The sequence below is a fragment of the Haliaeetus albicilla genome, chromosome 19 (genome assembly GCF_947461875.1).
Source record: "Haliaeetus albicilla chromosome 19, bHalAlb1.1, whole genome shotgun sequence".
NCBI classification, from domain to species: Eukaryota; Metazoa; Chordata; class Aves; order Accipitriformes; family Accipitridae; genus Haliaeetus; species Haliaeetus albicilla.
This window is the reverse complement of record NC_091501.1, coordinates 25,809,919-25,829,108: the sequence shown is the minus strand read 5'-3', so window position 1 is coordinate 25,829,108 and position 19,190 is coordinate 25,809,919. Positions and strand designations below refer to the sequence as shown.

Here is a 19,190-nt window from a genome sequence, read left to right as displayed (position 1 = left end):
AAAGAAAATAACATTATTAGCGGGATACACAAAATGGAACTGTTTAAGTTCTAGTCTCATTAAACCACATTTATATTTAGAATTCTTCTAAATTAAATTCTTCTAGGTTGAAATATTCCAGGAATTTTGCTTCTTCCTGTTCAGAAATTCTAACATCTGGTTAGAACTAACTGGGTGAAAAATAAAAACTGGGTCTGTAACAATCACTAACCAAATCAACAATCATGTTGCTCCTTTTAAAGAAGTGACCTTCATCAGCTCACTGCTACAGAACACAGTAGCACATTTCCTTACAACTGGCTTCTCCTTTGAGCACCATTCATGGTTCTTCTGGTGTGATCACTAAAATCCAAACAGGATTTAATGGGTAAGCTGGAGATGGTGTTGCTGATGGATTATTCTTGGAGAGTTAAACATGAATAAAGGCATCAGTACGGATGGATCAGGACATCTTTCTGGGAGTAATGGATTCCATGGGTTTTACCTAAATAGTGAAGTTTTCCTCTAAAGCTAAGTCTAAGCTTACAAAGATTTCTCCCTCCTGGGAGGATATTCCAAGTTCCTACACTGGTATGTGAGACTTGAAGTCTCAGAACGCTCTTCCTCGCCAATCTCCACAAAAATGGCCTAAAGGCCAACACAAGTACAAAGAACGTAGGCAAGGGGCTGTAGGCTGTCACAGACTTTAGCTGCATTTTCTTCTGTAACTCCCCCAAAACCTACTCTTCTTTCTATTAATCTGTGTGCTTCTATTGCCCTAGAAGAATACTGAAAAGTATAAATATTCTATCAGTATCAGAGAGGTGTCCAATAACCAGAATAGCTAAATGAATTTAATTCAGCTGAGACAATTCAACTAAGACTTCATCCATTAACCACCTTTACCTTGAATAAATGTACTCGCTGATTAAGACCTAAAAACACACATGGTACTAAAGCTTGAGCTGACGTCTCTTCTCTGAATTCATGATGGCAAAGTACAAAAGCTGTGTGCACAAAGAAGGTATTTTCCCTGCCCTCAAAATGGAATGACACTATGATCTGACATGTTTCGTTCACAGTTGGTTTGGTTAGCAAGTGTTACAGACCCAATATTTATTTTTCAACCAGTTAGCTCTAACCAGATACTAGTTATTGAATAGGAAGAAGCAAAACTGATGGAATGTTTTAATCTATTTGCAGTAGAGTTTGGACAACTGGAAGAGAAGCTTATTAATGCATTATTCCTTTGCCCTGCAGTGAGACTGAAGTCCATGGTTATCCTGGCGTGCTGATCACTAAATTCCAAATAGGATTTAATGGGTAAGCTGGAGCTGGTATTGCTGATGGATTATTCTTGGGGATTTAAGCATGAATAAAGACATTAGTTTAGATGGATCAGGACATCTTTTGGGGAGTAATGGATTCCATGCATTTTAACTAAAAATAGCAAAGTTTTCCTCTTGCCATGGTCATTTGTGGCTGGCCTTTCTCTGGGGGTTGGCTTGGATATTTACATGTTTCTGTTCTTGCTTTTGTTTCCCACGTCCCTGTCTGGACTTTAGCAGTAGATTCAGCAGATGATTGTATCAAAATCACAATCAGCCTACTTCTGTGCGACTTTCAAGCCTGAGGAACAGCTTCTCTTCACCTATTGTCCTTTTCTGCACTAACTGCCAGGCACCTTCATAGTCAGAGCTAGTGTGAGGCCTTGGTATCTGAAAAGCCCTGAAACTGGATTTCAGTTGCACAACCTCCAGAGCCTATTGTTTTTTGTCTCTTGGTATCCTTAATACTTTAAGCTGCCAATTAAAAAGGGAAGATTAGAGTTTAAGTTGGCCCTGCTACTCTTGTTTGTATTGCAAAACGGCACACAGCTCCCCCCGCCTCCAGGTTAAGTTCACGCCTCCACACTGATGGACACTGCACCACTGGGCAACGGCAAAGGAGGGGAGAGGCTTTTCCCCCTGTTCTGCAGATGGGGAACTCCGACGCTGAGACGCAGCTCCTCACAGATATATACAGGTGCTCAACTTGCATTATTTTAGCTGAAATGAGTTGCCAACTTTTGCTGATTTTGGCCAGTGGGACTTAGGCAAATCATGGATATGAACCATTGCACATCTGGGCACTGTTTCCCATGTACCCTTAGTCCTCCACCCTGTCATGGGATTATTCAGCCTAGTTGTTTTAAAGCTCTACAAATTACACTTATTACATATAGTCAAGCCCTTCTTTGACCATTATCCTGATAGGGTTCTGTGTTTAATCGGATAATTCTTTAATATGTTTCACCCCTTCTGTGACCAAGGCAGGAGGGGGCCATTTCAATTTCAAACTTAATAGTCCAATTCAGGCAAAACTGAGCGGCCAAAGTATGCTGCCAGAGTTTATTTTTGTTTTGACACGGATCATGTCTGAAAGTAATATATACAGGGATAGTATCTTTATCACACTTGTAAAGGAAACTATGTAAAGGAAAGGTTCTGCCTAAGCATATCCAGGATTGGCCGTGCATGACTGGAAGTTGAGTGGAAAGTAGCTGTAGTACTACGTTTATCACTTACTACCCACTATCACGTCCAAGGTCAGTGTTTAGTCACCTTCTACTGAGGTGCGCAGTAAGGGATAAAACTTGCTTCCTTTCATCCTTTCTTCTCCAAAAACCACCTCTTTTCTTTTCCTATGTTTAGTAAGTGTTGCAATAAAAAAGAAATAACAGTTTTAAATTACTAATATGGTCAGATTATGTAATTTCCTTTCGCCTTTTCTGAAAGGGAAACAGGAAGAAGGGCACTTGACCTTCCTAAAAAGTATTTTTATTATCTTCCTTTTTGTGAGGTTTTGATATGTTTTAAGATATTACAGATAATAATTAGAATTATTTCCAGTTGGAACAGAAATAATGGCACTTACCGATACACTGTACTAAAGGCTGGTTCAGTAGGGTGATGTACGCTGCAAGCTGACTGGAGTAAATTAACTAAGTGCGACTTAAGAGCATATTTGAAGAAGTGAGTTTACGAGCATTATACAAAACAGTTGCTAAGTCCTGACTCTTATTGGCACAGCAACTGAAAAGAACGACACTTCAGCCAGCATGGGTTGTCTCATGAAAGCTTAAAATCTGATCTGTATCTAAGTCTCCTTAGATACAAAAGCTAGCAAATTAAATCCAATCCCTTTGCCAAATCAAAGGTCAGAAAAGTCTTAATTTTGCCACAGGTTAGTCTAGTACTATTTTCAATTAACATAAAAATGAAAGCACTGAAGTCACTGAAAACGTCACAGCGAATTGGTCCAGCTTCACTGCTAAAGAGGCCCAAGAAAGCATGATTTTCTTCAGCTTCAATTCTTATGTTGTAACATTATGGAAACAGTCAGTGCAGGGCTGAGTTGATCTACTTCGGTCAAGCACAAGCCCGGACCAAAACCAATCCACAGAGATATTATCCTAACTTCAGCTCTCTGCTGCCTTGGATAAGTTTTTACTCCTCTGGATTTTTAATTTTCCCTACATGAAAAAGGAATAGTATGTGTTTACCTACTTTGTGGTGTGGGTGTTTAAAGTACTAATTATCATTTCTGCAGATCTCTTTCAATGTTACCTAAGCAGTATTGCTAAATACATTTTGAAACCATAGTCATATGTGTGATTCACTATCTGGCCTGGCCAGTTTGGTAAGAAATTTATTCTAATTATTTACAATCAAGGTTTTGCTTTGAGTGATACCATCAGGGGAATCTTGAAGACTCAGATAACAAGAAGTAAATGATTGACATATTTCCACAATAGGCAGGAATGTCAAAAAGATTAGAAGAGACTTCTATTAGCTCACTGCTAATATCCTCTTTCTTTACATTGCCATGCCCTAGATAAACTGAAACAATTAATAAATCTTTTAAAAGAAAAAGCCCCACCTTCATTCAGAAATGCACACTGTGTGGAAAGATACTGAGAGGCTGAAATGCTGTATTTCCGACAGATGTAACTGCCAGACTTGGAAATATCTGTTGAATCCTTCATAAATTCAAGACACTTCATTTGGGAATGAAAATAGCTAAATGTGCTCAAGTTTGCCCAAAATGTGTCTTAGTTGCTAATCCTCTGCTGTTAAAAAGGAGGGATAAACCTGACATGTCAGGGCAGGAATCAAGCTCATAAGTCCAAACTATCTGACTAGCTGCACTTGCCTCTTCCTCTGGCTATGCGTGGGAGTTAGTCAACTACCAGCCAAGACAGGGCCATTGTCACTAGGAAGATCTTGCTCACATATGAGCTTTGTCTCCACATAACTGCCTTGAGCTACTTTGCTCTGGAAACTTGAGCCCAGCTATCAAAGATGTAACCAGAGAGCACCGGCACTTCATCTCACTCCCACATAGTCCTCAGGTAGTTCCAGAAAGGAAAAAAAAATAATCTCAGTTGCGATCCCTAGTCTGACCTTTTTGTGATTTTCATTCATTTAATGACAGAAGAGACTTCAGAAATAGGAAACAAACCTAATCAGGAGAAAGGTGCTATTGCACACTCCTCTTAGGACATTGGACCAAATCCATCCTTGGTCCTGACTCCCTGCAAGTCAGAATAGCAGCTAAACTTGTCCAAGTGTGCCACTTTCCTTTTGGCTGTGTCTCTCCAACCCTCTAAATTTTGTCAGTGTAATTTGACCCTCTAGTCCCCACACAGAAACTGTCTGGCATTGGCATATGAGCTGTCTCAGTTGCTCAGATTATCACACCTCATGCTCTGAGGAGGTCAGAGGTGTTACTTTGTCCCACCAGAACTATAGCTGGTCACCAAACATGAAAAAAATTCTGCATCTTCACCAAGGATCATGTCACTGGAGCTGGGCCCGAACCACTGCGATTACAGAATGGGTAAAGGTTGAATGAATGGTTGAATGAAAAGTTTGAATTTGAAAACTGCTAAAGCTGACACTTAAGACCAAGGTGTGCTCTTGCTAATAGCTCATGCTATTAGCTGCACTCTAGATTTAAGCATGTTACTCTAGGATAGCAAACAACCACTTTGAAAGAGAAGGCCAGGATCTGGCTGATATTAGGGCAATGGTGTCTGGTGTAACAAATACATGCTGTTGTCCATGTAAACAATCAATCAGGTGATATCTCCCCATGGGTTGAGTCATGCACGAGTCCTGACTGCTGCATGAGTCCTGACTCTCTTTCAACCACAGAACTGGCTTGCTGAGGGAAAGGAGGGGAACCTAAGTTTCCTCAATTCATTGTACTGCCTCAAAGCAGCACAGTACAGCCTCCGGACACTGATAATTGTGTAATAACTTGTCTTCATTTTTGCTTTGAACTCACAGCAAACAAAGGGGCCAGTTCTGCACTGAGTAGAAGGAATTAAGACAACTGTAATTTTATGCCACCTTTCTAGACCACACTCAGATTTCATAGTTTTAAGGTTGCCTACCAGCTGCTACTCAAATTCATTCTTTTTCAGAGAGCTATCATGGCATTGCACAACTCTCCTCCCTGCTCACTTTTTACATTAGCTTTTGCAAATAGGATGGCAGCCCTGTGCTGTGGATGCAAACCTAACAATCCATGGACATTTATATTTTCTTTACAGAAAAAAAAACCCTACTGCTGGTATAGTATGATCTATTGAACCTTAAAGGTCTTGAAGTGGTATGTGATCTCCCTTGCATTTCCTTGTGGTAGGGAAGTGGAAAAGAGCACTCGTGTTTGTGAGGCTGGGCTGTGCTTATCTGTAAACAGAACACTTAAAGTTGCTGATCATTTTCATTTAATACAAGAAGAGCTTTATCTGGGGGAATCCACAAGAACATACAATTAGCTTGCCCTAAAAATAGGCTGTTTGGTCTTTCTCTAACATGTCACCAGGCCTGGAACAAAAAGAAATGATTCAAGAAGCTTGTTTTGCTCGTTACTTACTGTACCAACGCACACTGATCTTCTACACAAACTGCAGTGAGACCCAAGGATGAGGAATTTGTCCTTGTCAGGGGTGAAAGGATCCTTCATGACATAGCTTTCTTCTAAAAGCCTATAAGAGAATAATTTCAGGCTTTTAAGGGTAGATTTCACAGTAGGGGGGAGTCGAAGTGGGGAAATTGTAGAGGCTGAAAAGGTATCACCCCTTTCTACTTGATTTGCTTGGCCTGGTGTTGTACATGAAGCAATGTAGCAGCTATGCATCTCCCTTCCTCTTCAAAACCAACACTGTGGCTGCCTTCAGTCCTATACTGCACTTTCTATCTTCCAAAATTACATCAATGGGTGGTCCTCTCAATGTTATCTTACTAGGTTTTTCTGAGTGCTCTACCTTAAAGTATTTTTTTATCTTCCATTTTTATGACAGGCACTCCTTAGCATGGCCAGCTTCAGTACCTTGTCAAGTTATCATTTCAGTTGCACAGCTTTTAATTAGAAGTTCTTTTCTAAAGCTGTGTGCATGTGAGTATAAAATTAAAAGTTTTTATTGCTCTTAGTTATGTCACTGCTGTAAAGCTAAGGTTCCCACCTCTTGAAAGCAGGAGCTACTGGCACAGCATTGCCATGACCTGAAATATGCTTACTTTATGTCACAGACTGTACTGTTTGCTCCAGGGTATTAAGGGAGTGCATTTATTAATAATTTGGCAACCTGCTTGGGAAAGACTAAGGAGCTCCAGGCAAAGTATTACAGAAGTCAGTTGGGTGTCTGCACAGGGCACCCTGCAAGGCTGGCTTATTCTTGGACTTAAACTTGGATTCTGTAGTAATATGGAGTACAATATATATTTAAAAGGTATTCTCTTAACTCATACTGCCTTCTCCTTGTCTACATACACACACACAAGCATGTGTGCGTCTGTGAGTGTATTCCTTTTTCCTTTTCCTCTCCACTCAAACCAAAAAATTATATGGCTCAAGGCTTCCACTGTTAGGAAAGATCAGGCATCTTAACATGGCAGATCACCTTGTCAACAAGTCTGCTAGTGTACAAAGACTGGATTACCTTTGCAAAGTTTCCCTTGCAAGATTCACAGTCGTAATGTAGTCATCATCAGAGTAGAGACCTGGCCACCGTACAAGCCTTCATGTCTGGCATATGTTTCCTGAAGCATTGCATTTAGGACATGTAAGTAGGCCAGAAAGCAAGCCAATAAAGATAGTGTGTAAAACTATTTCTTATATGCATGTACAGAAGTGTTGTGCTTCAGCATTATTGTTTTGCTTTTTGAGTGTCAGCAATCCAAATAAAGCCAAGATGTTAACACTGAGCTTGGATAACCTAAAACAGCTTTGATTCAGGCTCTTTAGGAATGGACCTGATCAAAAGTGGGCCATTGTTCTGCTGAGTAGAAGAGGGAAAACCAGTAGCACCATGGGATTTGGAATGATAAAAATACAGCTGCCCAAGGAAAACAGCCCAGGCAGGTGTGGTGGTCAACAGCTGTTTCCATTTTATAAGAAACCAAGCAGTCCTAGTGGGGTGAAATGCTGAGTATATGCCTGACTTCCAGTTTCAGTAAGTTCCTGACCATGTTTGCCTGATGGGTTCATTGACCAGGATGGCCTCAACAGAGCTACAGATTTAAAGCTAAAAGTGCTTTCTTTTATGGGGAGTTTAATGTCTGCAGACAAAGTTGTAACTGCATAGCTTCTGGTCAAACCATCCCTACTTAACGGAGATGAAAAAGGCTTCGGTCTACCAAAATGTAAATATGTACTAAATTTCCACATTACTTCAATGGCATACAATCTGCCAAAGAATTGTCTAATTCATGCAAAAAAGCATTGCTGTTCAAAACTCCATGTCATGTCAAACAGCTCTTAAAAACTGTTTTTACCATACGTATTTAATTCATGCGGTGTTTACATGTTGCCCAGCGACACAGCTGTGAGGAAAGGGCTATTCCCAGAAATGCTAGGCTGACAGTCAACAGTATTCTAGTAAGAAAATAATGGTATAGGTAAATAGTGGGGTTAGGAAATAGGTTAAATAGAAATCTTTGCATTGTATTGAAGCAGGATGGGAAAGTTGATTTTTTGTCTTTCCTATCAATGCTGACAATTTTTAACATTTCTCCCCTTTGGAAAAAGGTCACTTTAAGTACCAAGCCTCATATTCAGAGGCAATATGGCATGTTATTGGGTTCATGCAGTGCATGTCGTTCCACAATACAAGGCTTCTAATGCTCACAGCATAAATGAAGTCTGTAATATGAAAGACTGTACTTACACAATAGAGCGTGTGTTTGGTGGCTTCTGCCCATAGTACGTGTATGGAGCTGTTAAGCCACATAGCTGACACGTGAACTCTCCTGTGGGCTGAACTTCTTTGGCAGCATCCATCTTTAAGCTACCTACAAGAAACACAAAATCTTTCAGCTCCAAAATGCAATACTGGGAACATGCCCACAAGAAGATTAAACTGATGTGGGATATCTGGCTATGCAAACTAAAATCCAATGGAAAATTGACTATTGCAGACCTTGATTAGTAAATCTTTTCTCCCAAATCAAGTTGGTTTCCCATGTCCCAGTTACATTTCCAAATTCCTTAGATACATTTAGAAATTGCAGCCTGGTAGCCTATCTATAAAGTTCACCTATTAATTTGGAATTTGATCAGTAAAATAATTTAGGTAATGAAGCACATGGCTGTGATATGGCAAAGAGGCCTATGCTGCCCAAGTGCTTCCCAGGAAACAACTCCCTATCTGCTGTGCAGAATCCCAATCCAGCTCTGCAATGCCTGTCTCCTCCCACAAACTACAAACAGAGCCATGAAAGGGTCTGGGACCCCGCTCAGGAGGCAGGTACCAGAAAGGTATGTGTTGCACTGATTTACTACATCCTTTTCTTTGCTTCCGGTTCACCTTCGAATAGAGTTTTGGAAGCTTAACTCTGGCTCCCTGTTCTTATCTGGCTTCCTATGGAAATGAGGCTGACATAATTGCCCTGTGCCTAGATAGAGTGTTGGTCCATTTGAGCCACAGAGGAAGAGGTACCTTTAAAAAAGTTTAGGTCCTATAACTTTTATGAAAATAGGCTGAACAGGAAGACTCTGCTTTATCCTCATGGAAGATACCCATATATTTCTATAAATCAGAGAATCTTGCACATAGGAAAGCTACTGTCCATCTGTCTGAAAGACTTCAGACACCCATTACGAAGGTGTAACTATCAGTCACGAGATACAAAACATAGGAAGCTATGCTTCATCAGCTTTGGTGCTTACAAGATGACTTGTTTAAAATCTTGGCTATTGATTTACATTTGGGAGCTTACCCTTCATAATACCACTTTAGTTGAGAGTCACACCCTGAGTTTTTCAAAAAGCATGGTGTGGCAAGTATGCTTTTAGGACTGATTTTGGTAGGTATGCACAAGCAGATCAAACACAACTAACCGTATACATGCCTCAAAATTGCACCCATCCATGAATGAAATGTGATGGCTTTTTTGTAAGTTCAATATCTTTGCTCACTTGCAGCATTTTCTTGTGCAGTTAGCAAGAAAACTCAAGCTTTTAGCTAAAAGCCCTCACACTTTTCATGACATGCAGTTTTCTGCTGCAAACCTGTCAGCTTTTTTAAGTGAAGTAGAGCTGGCATCAGGCTGTTAGGGAGGTGAGCACTAAGAACTTGGATTTGGGCAATATCTCAGCTGTTAGGTTGTGTGTGCTCATAGCTGAGCAGATATACAGCCTGCCAAAGGACAACAGGCCATTCCCACTCTTCTAGCTTTGCAGCCATACCCTTCCCTGGCAGAGCTGATTCAGTTCACTAAGGCCATGTCTCTATTTATGTTTTAGCTCAGCTCAGGTGTTTTCTTTGGGAACAAATTGCCTGACTGGCCCCGCTTACCGCACTTGGTTTGCATCATGGAGCAGTCTTAAAGCACACAAACCCAACAGTTTCAGATGAAACTAAACTGAAAGGTGTGCTCCAGAAGCACACCTAATACACTCCAACCTGAATGCCCAACTAATAGCCATGCAGTCTACATGTTAGGACCAGAGGTAAGCTGAAACATCCCGAAACAGAGAGTAGGCAGCTGGTATCCAACATCAAACACCTTGGTCTGTGGTTTCACTCTTACTGCATCACACTAGTTACTAATGTAGTAACAAATAAAATAACTACCCTTTTTTATTTTTCCTTCCAATGTCTTTTTTTCCTCTTGTTTTAGGGAACTAAATTGTCTTGCAGAGGAATCCAACAACTGCTAACAGTAGTACAAGGTAAGAAGCAAAACTGCACAGCCAGGAGAAAGGGCGGGCTGAGATAAGGGACCTGTATTTCCCTCTTTCAATGACAGTAAGCTGCTATTTCTGCTCACCCTATGTGGTGAAACTGAATCCTTAGAGACATATGCTGCTAAGGTGAATTAGGGGCAAGGTGAAGCAGAGTTGTGATGACTTGTCATCTAACGTTCCAGAAGAACAGGGAGCCCCAAGATCCTCAGAGGTTACAGAGGCTTCGTAACAGACACCCAGTTCAGAAAGCCCTAACCTGTTAAATCCTGAAACTTAATTTTGGGAATAACCTCCCTTACCCCATCATTCCTTCACCATCAGCCTTTCCACTGCCATTCCTGGCATTTCAGTAGTACAGGGAGTTCTTCAGATGTAACACAAATGGGGCTGGATACTGGTTTAATAAATAAATCCAACTCGTGAATACCTTAGGCAACTACATTTTTTCAAAAGTGATGTAACCCTTAGATATCATGTATTTTCCCTACCTCACAGGGATGCTTGAGAGAATTTAATTAACTAAAGTGCTTTCAGATTTTTCAGTTAGATATAAGGCATATACAAGCTACCTATTTCTCCCTGTTTATTACAACTGGGATTCTTCAAACTATATACAAACTCAACTAAGAAGTCTGCTTTTTGAACCCTGCATTTTAGGATTACCAGATAAGTCCCCCAAACATACCTAAATTTATCTTTTCTGTAGGTAGTAGCAATACCAAGACACCACTTGTCTGAATGAGATTCAGTCCAGAACCTTATATGCAATTTTTTGTTATCAATCCTTTTTAAAAAGGGGAAATAATTAACCCCACAGAGGTAGAGTACGGAAAGTCACTTGAATCAAATAGAGAAGACCATCATGGTGATCTTTTCTTTAAAATAATGCAAAACACTAAGAACAACAACAACAAAAAAGAGTATTTATGGAAGTGAGGATCATACACTTTGGAATGAATGTGTCCTGATTCCAAGTCAAAATAACAGCCCTGGGTTCAGAGCTGAAGTACGTTAGATATAGAAACACCTGCTGTCTTATAGACCATCGGCATGTAGAGCAGAATCTGTTCAGTGACTACCACTGGGAAGGAATGATATCTATGTACAAACAGATTTTTGGCTATGCCAGTTGAAAAGCATATGATACTGTCTGCAAGGCACAGATGAATTTATGATGCCTTCCATTTTACTCCCAGCTTACAAGTCACTGATATCAGCTGTACCAAGTTTTATTTCACTGGGAACATCATTTGTCCTGAGAGCTTGTCTACATAACAGCACTTGGGAAAGTTAAGGTCACTAACTCAAGGTGTGAAGTTAATGAACGTACAGATTTCAGAGTGAATGCTCCCACTGAGAACTAAAGTTTGCTATATAACAAAGTAAAGCCATTTTCCTTCTGAAGAAAGAAAGTTAATGGTAAATGTTATAAGCTTTTAGTTTATGCATGTGCTTCACACCTTTAGTCTAAACCACCAAGCAGACAAGTCCTAAGATGCACTCTCTCACAAAGCTTCTTGTACTTCCAGAAAGCTCGTATGCAATTAAAAGAACTGTATCTTTATGTCAGATAGCAAATGCACAGAAGCAATTCTGGGATAAACCAATGTCTGTCTCGACTGTGGTTTTATCACAAAGTAAGCTCATTGGTTTGGCCCTGTATACCATCTTAGCAAGATGCCTGATATGACAACTATGACAAGGTGTCTGCCTCCCCTCCAAGCAGACATATGAAGCATGAGTGAGAACTCATTTCTTTCTAGCATACCAACAACAGGATGAAGAATCTCTTGAGGATATAAAAGTCTAGGGCACTAATCCCTTCATAATAATGACAGGCAAATTTGTGACCTCAAGTGACTCAAATCATCCCCAGTGCTACCACTGGCTTTTTCTCTTTTCCTTGAAAAGCTTTGAAGCAGCACCATGTCCCAGTAACAGGTCAAATATCTGGCTGGCTGGTATGTACTGAAGAAGTCTTTTAGAACAGCTTGTTTAGAACTGAATTCTGCCCAAGCGTTTGCCATTTTGGCTGGAAGCCACAAGGTACTTAAAACACATACTTACTTTAAGCACATGCATAGCCCTTCTGAAAAGAACACGGCTACCCACACATGCTTGATTACGAAGCAAACACTGAACTAGCACACTCAGCAGAAACCTGCCAAGTCAAGCCCAGAATGCTGCAGGACGTGTGTGAGGTTGGCCCACGTGTCACAGCAAAAGGTACAGCACACAGATTTGAATGCCATACTAAGGAAATAATTGCAGTAAAAGAAAGGTGCGGGTTAGATAGTGCTATAAGAGTGTTTCTCCATGCTGCCTGTGACTGATACATGATATGGATGTGGGGAAATGGCTCTCAGTGCAGTTCTCTGGGGACTCCTAAAAACTTCAGGGCAGTTCTGCTCAGAGCATTCTGCTAACAGCCCTGGAAGGCATGCCAGAAATAATAAATCACCATTAAATTGTCAGGGTCAGTGGCAAAGTAGTGGCACAGATAAGTAATCTGATTTTCTTTGCTTCAAACCTCATTAGCACAAGTCTTTACAATGCATAGGTTAAGCCCCTCTTAATACTCTGCAGGAGACTCATGTATTTCTGAGTCACTGATAAACTAGAGAAACTATGTAAGAAACAAACTGCCTAGAACAGACATAGACTTTGATTTGAAAGGGTGTCAGATAAAACCAACATTGACACGCCTTTAATCCTCTCCAATTAAACCCTTGTTTCTTTTACCTGCCAAGATTTTCCTGCAGTATCCACTGTTGATGACGATGACCTATTAAAATATTCACAGCTTGATTCTCTACGGGAAGGAGCGCTCTCTAATAGAAGGGTGGGAGCCACTGAGTTCATAGCCTGGTAAATGCCAAGTTATTTTGCACTGTTTAGTGTGATATAAATTTAAATACATTACAGCGCCAGGAATATACTCAGCTCCTTCAGAAAAATTATCTGTTGCCTAATTGCTCAGGTAATAAATGAAACAGGAGGACCTTCTTACTTGCTAGTTAATCCCCAGCTGAACAACTCTCTCCCTCCAGTTCCTTCATGTTATTGCCCTGAAGTCATGTTTAGGTCACCTGTTGGCTGCCTCCCTGCTCTTCCTTTGAGGTGGGTTACTTTGGGTTCAGCATAACAAATTAGCCCAGGAATGCAATTTCACCAAGCGTGGTCATTTGGAACTTTTGCCTGCATTACCTCTCCCAAAGATCACTTGATTGAATTAAACCCTGACTTGTTGCAGCAACTCCTCCCTTCAGGCTGGGGGGGATTGTGCTGGTATTGCTATGCTCTCTCTGCTCTGAAGAAACTGAGATCACTGCAGCACACAGGCTTCCCTCTAGCTAAGGGTCATATAGCAGGCCCCAAGCCCTGCTTTTTAACGACAGCTTATGTGGATTCCCTGTCGCAGTAGGATAAACAGCCTAGGTGGTCATAGATGTGAGCGAGCGTGTTTTCTGAACAGTTGTAGGGAATGTTTGAACAGGGTGTGTCAGAAGAAAGAGAAGAGTAATACAGACAAGCAAATCAAAATCCTTCCTTAGGTAAAAGGCTTTATGAACACAAGATTAACCTCAAAAAGGGATCTATTGATAAGATGCATAATTTAACAAAGCTGAGAAACCAACACTTAAAAATAAAATCTAACCCAAGTAATCCTTACTTGAATATGGCAGGCAGCCAGCTCTGGATATGACAGCATTTCATAACGAAGAATCTCAAATTAGTTGAAAATTTAACAGCTTCACACAGGAATGCTGCAAGAAGGCATTAACCGGTGTATACCACTGTCCTCTAGTGGTCACATCGGACCTGTACAGCCTCGGTGACTGGCAGTATCACTTACTAGCTGCAGGGAATTCTTGTTTCAGCACCTCAGCTGTTTAGAGTGACTCAGTTGTAAAAGCCCAGCTAAGTGGATCACACAGTAAGACTGAATGACAGAAGAAAGTAAAAGCAAGCTGCCCAAGCATGCATAGTAGAGGCCATCTCCATGTCTGGTTGCAGAAGCACAGCCAATGGTGGATGTCTTTGCTGTGTAACAGAACAAATAACCTGACAGGAAGGAGAACTACAGTGCCATTAGTTCTTCCTTTCCTTCCCCCCAAAATGTATCTATGTTCATATCTGGTTTTCTGCTCGATCCCCCTCATTGCTCTTTCTTCTCCTTCTCTTCCAACAGGCCTTCCTAAGCAGAGTACAAAGCTTATCACATCATCATCCACGATGCCATTCTAACATTCTATACGTAAAATGGCCTAGAAATTAAAGGAAGGCAATGCAAGCTTGTTGCTCTTCTCACAGCACAGTTACAGGGACTTACTGAAGAGGAGGTAATGCTGAAGTGTTTGCTGAAGTGAACATCAGTTCTGGATTACAGTTATTCCTTGCCAAAATGGGGAAAACCACACCTGAAGTCTGATTTCACTAAATCTCTGTTCTGGTATAGCTGCAATAAATAAACATGCTATGGCCATAGGTTACCCCCTGCTCTGAACTGATCTTGTCTTCCTTCCAATTTGTAGCTCCCTATTAATAGCTTTGTTAGACTAATATACATAGGAGGGAAGAATAAGTCAGTAAGGCTCTATTAAGATATAAGTGATGATGATTCCTTTTAAGTTGTCCTTTAAGAAAAGTTATGGGGAGCCACACATCTACCATTGAAAGTATCAGCTTGGTTAAGCACAATCTAAACTTAGCGCAACACTTTCCAACAGAGTCTAAAAATAGGAACACCAAGATTTTGTGGAAATATGCGAGGAGAGGCTAACAGTGTTTCGGGAAGTAAGACACTGCAACTTGACATAATCCTTAAAGAAATAAATACAGCTCCAGTGATTTATCTCCTTACAGAAAGCAAAGTTGGTACTGTAAGGAAATACTCAGCCCCCACTATGTGGGGTTGCATGTTACGATGTCCTTGCTGTGACAGCCAGTGCCTACTTTCCCCTGTGACCAGCAAGATGTTCAGTATTAACATACTTGGGGGAGAGAATTCTTTCCAGTAAAGCATGACTGAGGCTCTCAGTTTGTTAGGACTGAGCTCAAGTTGAAGACTGCATAATAAGTAAAGCAAAACCTTCAAAAAAAGAAAAGAAAACACAAAACTACTGGAGGGGTGGAGGGTATGGGGTAAAGAGCATCAGCTTCAAGAAAGCCTGAAATAAATAAAGACCTGTACCAACTATAGATATAACTTTCTCATGCACATAGCCCCACACACCTTCTTACAAGCATGCCCATTTCCTCTGAAAGACGTGTTCCTCAAGTTATCCCAGCTATTGTGAACAGTGAGCACAAGCAAACACCAAAAAGAGGTTATTTCCAGCATAGCTGATAAAGCAAAGAAGTCCACTGTCACTCAACCCTTAGAAAGTTTTCTTTTCCAGGGCACTTGCTGGGAGTTCCCTCACAAGAATTTACAAATAGGTGCCTTGTTTCACACTTTCACACAGAGGTCATTTTGGTTTTGCCCTTTTGATTACAGTTTACAGTGCAAATTAGTCCTTCAGTCAGGTGCTAGCAGCTTCAAGACTTCTTGACTTACCCATATGGTAAATTCCTGTTTTCTAGCCATGTAGCAATATGAAATAATGTGAATTCAGCCAGGCACAAACACTGTGAATTTTTAGCACATTTTCAGGTTAGTCTGTTTGCTCCTCTCAGAAAGACTTTGCTTCCCAACCAGTACTTGGATTACTTTGCCTAAAAAATATGCAGGTACTAAGGCTGCACTTACTTCTTTCAATGCCTTATACTCTCATCAAATAGGTATCAAGGCCTATATACAAGAACCACTTCCATAATTTTCTGTAGGACACAGAGAAATGATACTTGTTCTTAGACAGCTGGAGACATGTTTTACCATAGACAGACAGGCCATTTCTTTTGTTCATGCTCTGCACAGCCTGTTCTCCAGAGTGTGTGTGCTTATACTGTTTCCTTCCAGAAGTTCTTCTGGACAAATTTACTGCTCTATTTATCATGGGTAAAGCAGGAGGAAGGTGGGTTTTTCACATGTGACAAATTTAATCATGACTGGAGATGTGTGGATCCTAGAATTCACTATAACTAGCATGGACTGCTCCTACTGGGTCATATGCTAGGAGGGCAGACATGCAAAATCTTTGCAGTTCTGCCTTTTTGCGCAAGAAGCTCAAAATCCAGTGAGAATTAGCAGCATCCTCAATGCATCACAGATATTTAAGTAACTTTCATTTGGCTTCAGATCTCTGTCTGTTCAGCAAGCATAGATGGGTCTGACTAAGATTTCACTGACGTCCAAGAGGAAATTGTGGACTGCAGAGTGGAGCTAATTAAGCAGCAGAGTTGATGGGGTCTTGATACAAATTTTATATGCTGTATGTTTATGTTAAGACTTTTTAAAAGTACTGTCTATAGCTATAGAGAGATAGATAAGGCTTAAGAATGCTGTGATGTTTGTTACAGATTTAAATGCATGTAAGCAGAAAGAGACTTCATAGGAGGCAGCATTGCTCATGTGTTTGCTGGCCAGTAAAAAAGAAAACAGAAAGAGCAGGTGAAAAATGCTTTCACCAGGCATTGCGAAAAGGAACATAACAAAACACTCACTGACCCTCTCTTGCTTTATCCTGGCCTAGAGAAAAAAAAAAAAACAAGGAACCCCAAACTGTTGCAATCACACAGATAATGAATTTATTTCTTACTCCAACTCTCAGGTTTGTGCTTATCTATTGGGAGTTTTGGGGCTCTTTACAACTTTTTTGGTTTATTGATTTTCGTGCTAGTAAAAGCACTGCTTTAGCGAACAGGCCAGTGCAAAGGTAATGTACAGGCTAGAAAGTTTATAATCTCAACAAGCCTGGGGAGTAAATCTCCATGCCAAGTCAGGTTAACAGCGGGATCCAAATCTTTTCCTACCGTTATCATCAAATAAAAACCTTCTTTGGTCAGTAGACCTCCAGGGAATCCCAGAATGCTGCATCTGTGCAGAATAAACCTTTCAAGGGATCCTCCCCTGTTCTTGATATCACCTTGTCATATTTGTAGAGATGACAGATGTACATCTTGACTCTATTTGAGGCAAGACAAAAAGTGAGACAAGGTGTAAAGTAATGTTCTCATTATAACTGCTCCTTTGCCTGGCAAGCTTCTCCCTTTACGTGGGAAATTAAGGCATGAGGAAAACATTTTTTGGCAGGGGATCCAGAAGCATGAATTCTTAAATTTTGTTTATATAAAACATAACATTTCAATTGTAAGGATACAATTAGTGTACCATTTTCATGTTATAATTAGTTATGCTGACAAAAAGGGGTTCATACCAATACAACTTGTAAACTATACCAATTAAGGGAAATTAATCAGCATATGGTATCTTTGCAGTGACATACTTCTAGTGGTCCCTTCAAGGTGGTATATTGATAACATTACAGCAGGGGAACAACCCTAACTGGAAAAAACCATAACCAATACACAAACACATGAGTACTGGTATAACTAACTACTAGTACATAAATCCAATTCTTTGACTCACAGATGCCTAGACATGGAAGACAGCTCAAGAGATTATTTAGTCTATCACGCACAAGGCACAACTGGCTTTATTTTGATGGCATTTTGCAGTGTTTATAGAGGCTCCTACCACCCAAGTGCCTTAGGGACAACTAATAGGTCAGTGAGCAAGCCTGGATTAAGTGTGAAGAAAAGCCACACGACCAACCTCTCTCCTTAAGCAGAGAGGCCATTTCTAGCATCACTGAGATAGAGATATTTATTTGGGTTCTCCGAGCAGATTCAGAGAGAAACTGTGGTATCCTATCTCTCATACATCTTGCAAACTTCCCACCTCCCCCTTGTTTTTCAAGAGGAGTTGAGTTCTTGATTGTTTCCATGGCTCTACGGTCCTCTGAGTCCAAAGCTGTGATCCCAACACCACCTTGTTCAAGTGCAACCTCATACTGGAAATACCTACATGACAGGAAACAAGGGTTTCCCTTAAGTTCCCTAGACTCCTCAAAGCTCCTTCTTTGTGTACGTCCAAAAGCAGTCCCCTCAAACAGCACTGAGTTTCCCTGGAATCCTCTCCCCAGTCCCCTTCGAGGCTGCATCCTGTAGCTCCAACCTCAACTCACAAAGTTCCTCAGAAAAAGCCACTACATTCAATTAAACAAAGAACATACTTTCCATTAAAACCCTTGCGCAGGAAAAAAAAAAATCAGAACCAAGCTTTGGCTCTAGATCCAGAATGACGAGTGTCTCCCGTTAAGCAGCCCCTGTGGTCAGCAGGCCCCCCTCACGCTCTGTCGTGACCCGGACTCTTCTCACCTTTGCTTCTGCGGTTTGAAGGGGAAGGTCCCTCCACTCAGTTTAACTTAAAAAGCACTCCGGAGGCGGGAAGCGCAGGTTTTGCAGGTGTTAAACCTTCCCCGCTCCCACCAAAGCGGAGGTCTGAACTCTGCTCTCCCGCCTCAGCAGCCAGGCCTCCTCATCGCCTTCAGTTGAGCCAGCGCGGGTCCTGTCCTCAGGAGGGCCACCGGCTTCCACAGAGGGATCCCGGCTGGTCAGGAGAAAAGAAAAACCTTTTTCACATCCCAGGGCAGGCGGTCTGCCGAGGAGAGCTTAAAGATTCACCCCTTTTATTTTGAATAATATGAACTACTCGCGGCCACCGTTCCCGGGGAGCTCGGGTTTCCCGCGCAGCCTCTACACCGAGGGCCCGCCTGCTCCTCTCCCGGGGGGGAGGGCAGGAAAGGCCGCCGCCCGCTTCACCCACAGGCCGCCACGGCGCAGAACCCCGGCTTTCCACCCACCCGAACTGCGCGGACACCCACCGGGGCCGCCGCGGCCATCACCGGCCCACCCACCAGGCCGCTTCCCGCTTCCCGCCGCTGCGGCCTCAGGGCCCGGCGCCCTTCCTGCCTCCTTAAAGGGCCAGCGCCACGGGACGCCGGCGGCCGAGGGACGCGACGCGCCGG

The 19,190-nt window shown here is 41.6% G+C and overlaps 1 protein-coding gene and 1 long non-coding RNA gene across 3 annotated transcripts in view; one reads left to right on the top strand and one right to left on the bottom strand.

The window, feature by feature from the left end:
* The window catches only part of CDPF1 (cysteine rich DPF motif domain containing 1), a 24,586-nt gene extending 5,396 nt beyond the window's left edge, over positions 1-19,190 (bottom strand). The window contains exons 1-4 of one of the 2 annotated variants that reach the window (XM_069806897.1): positions 19,047-19,190; positions 18,541-18,772; positions 8,198-8,321; positions 5,905-6,016 (exon numbers count right to left, since the gene is read on the bottom strand). In XM_069806897.1, the coding sequence (XP_069662998.1) occupies positions 5,905-6,016; positions 8,198-8,310 (225 nt within the window). In that variant the 5' untranslated portion in view covers positions 8,311-8,321; positions 18,541-18,772; positions 19,047-19,190. Of the gene's footprint in view, positions 1-5,904; positions 6,017-8,197; positions 8,322-18,540; positions 18,973-19,046 lie in introns of those variants that run through there. The other variant, XM_009924669.2, reaches the window with a different exon arrangement.
* On the top strand, positions 10,091-14,706 carry LOC138690026 (uncharacterized). Its single transcript, XR_011328794.1, has 2 exons — positions 10,091-10,203; positions 14,411-14,706. It is a non-coding gene; the product is annotated as an uncharacterized lncRNA (long non-coding RNA).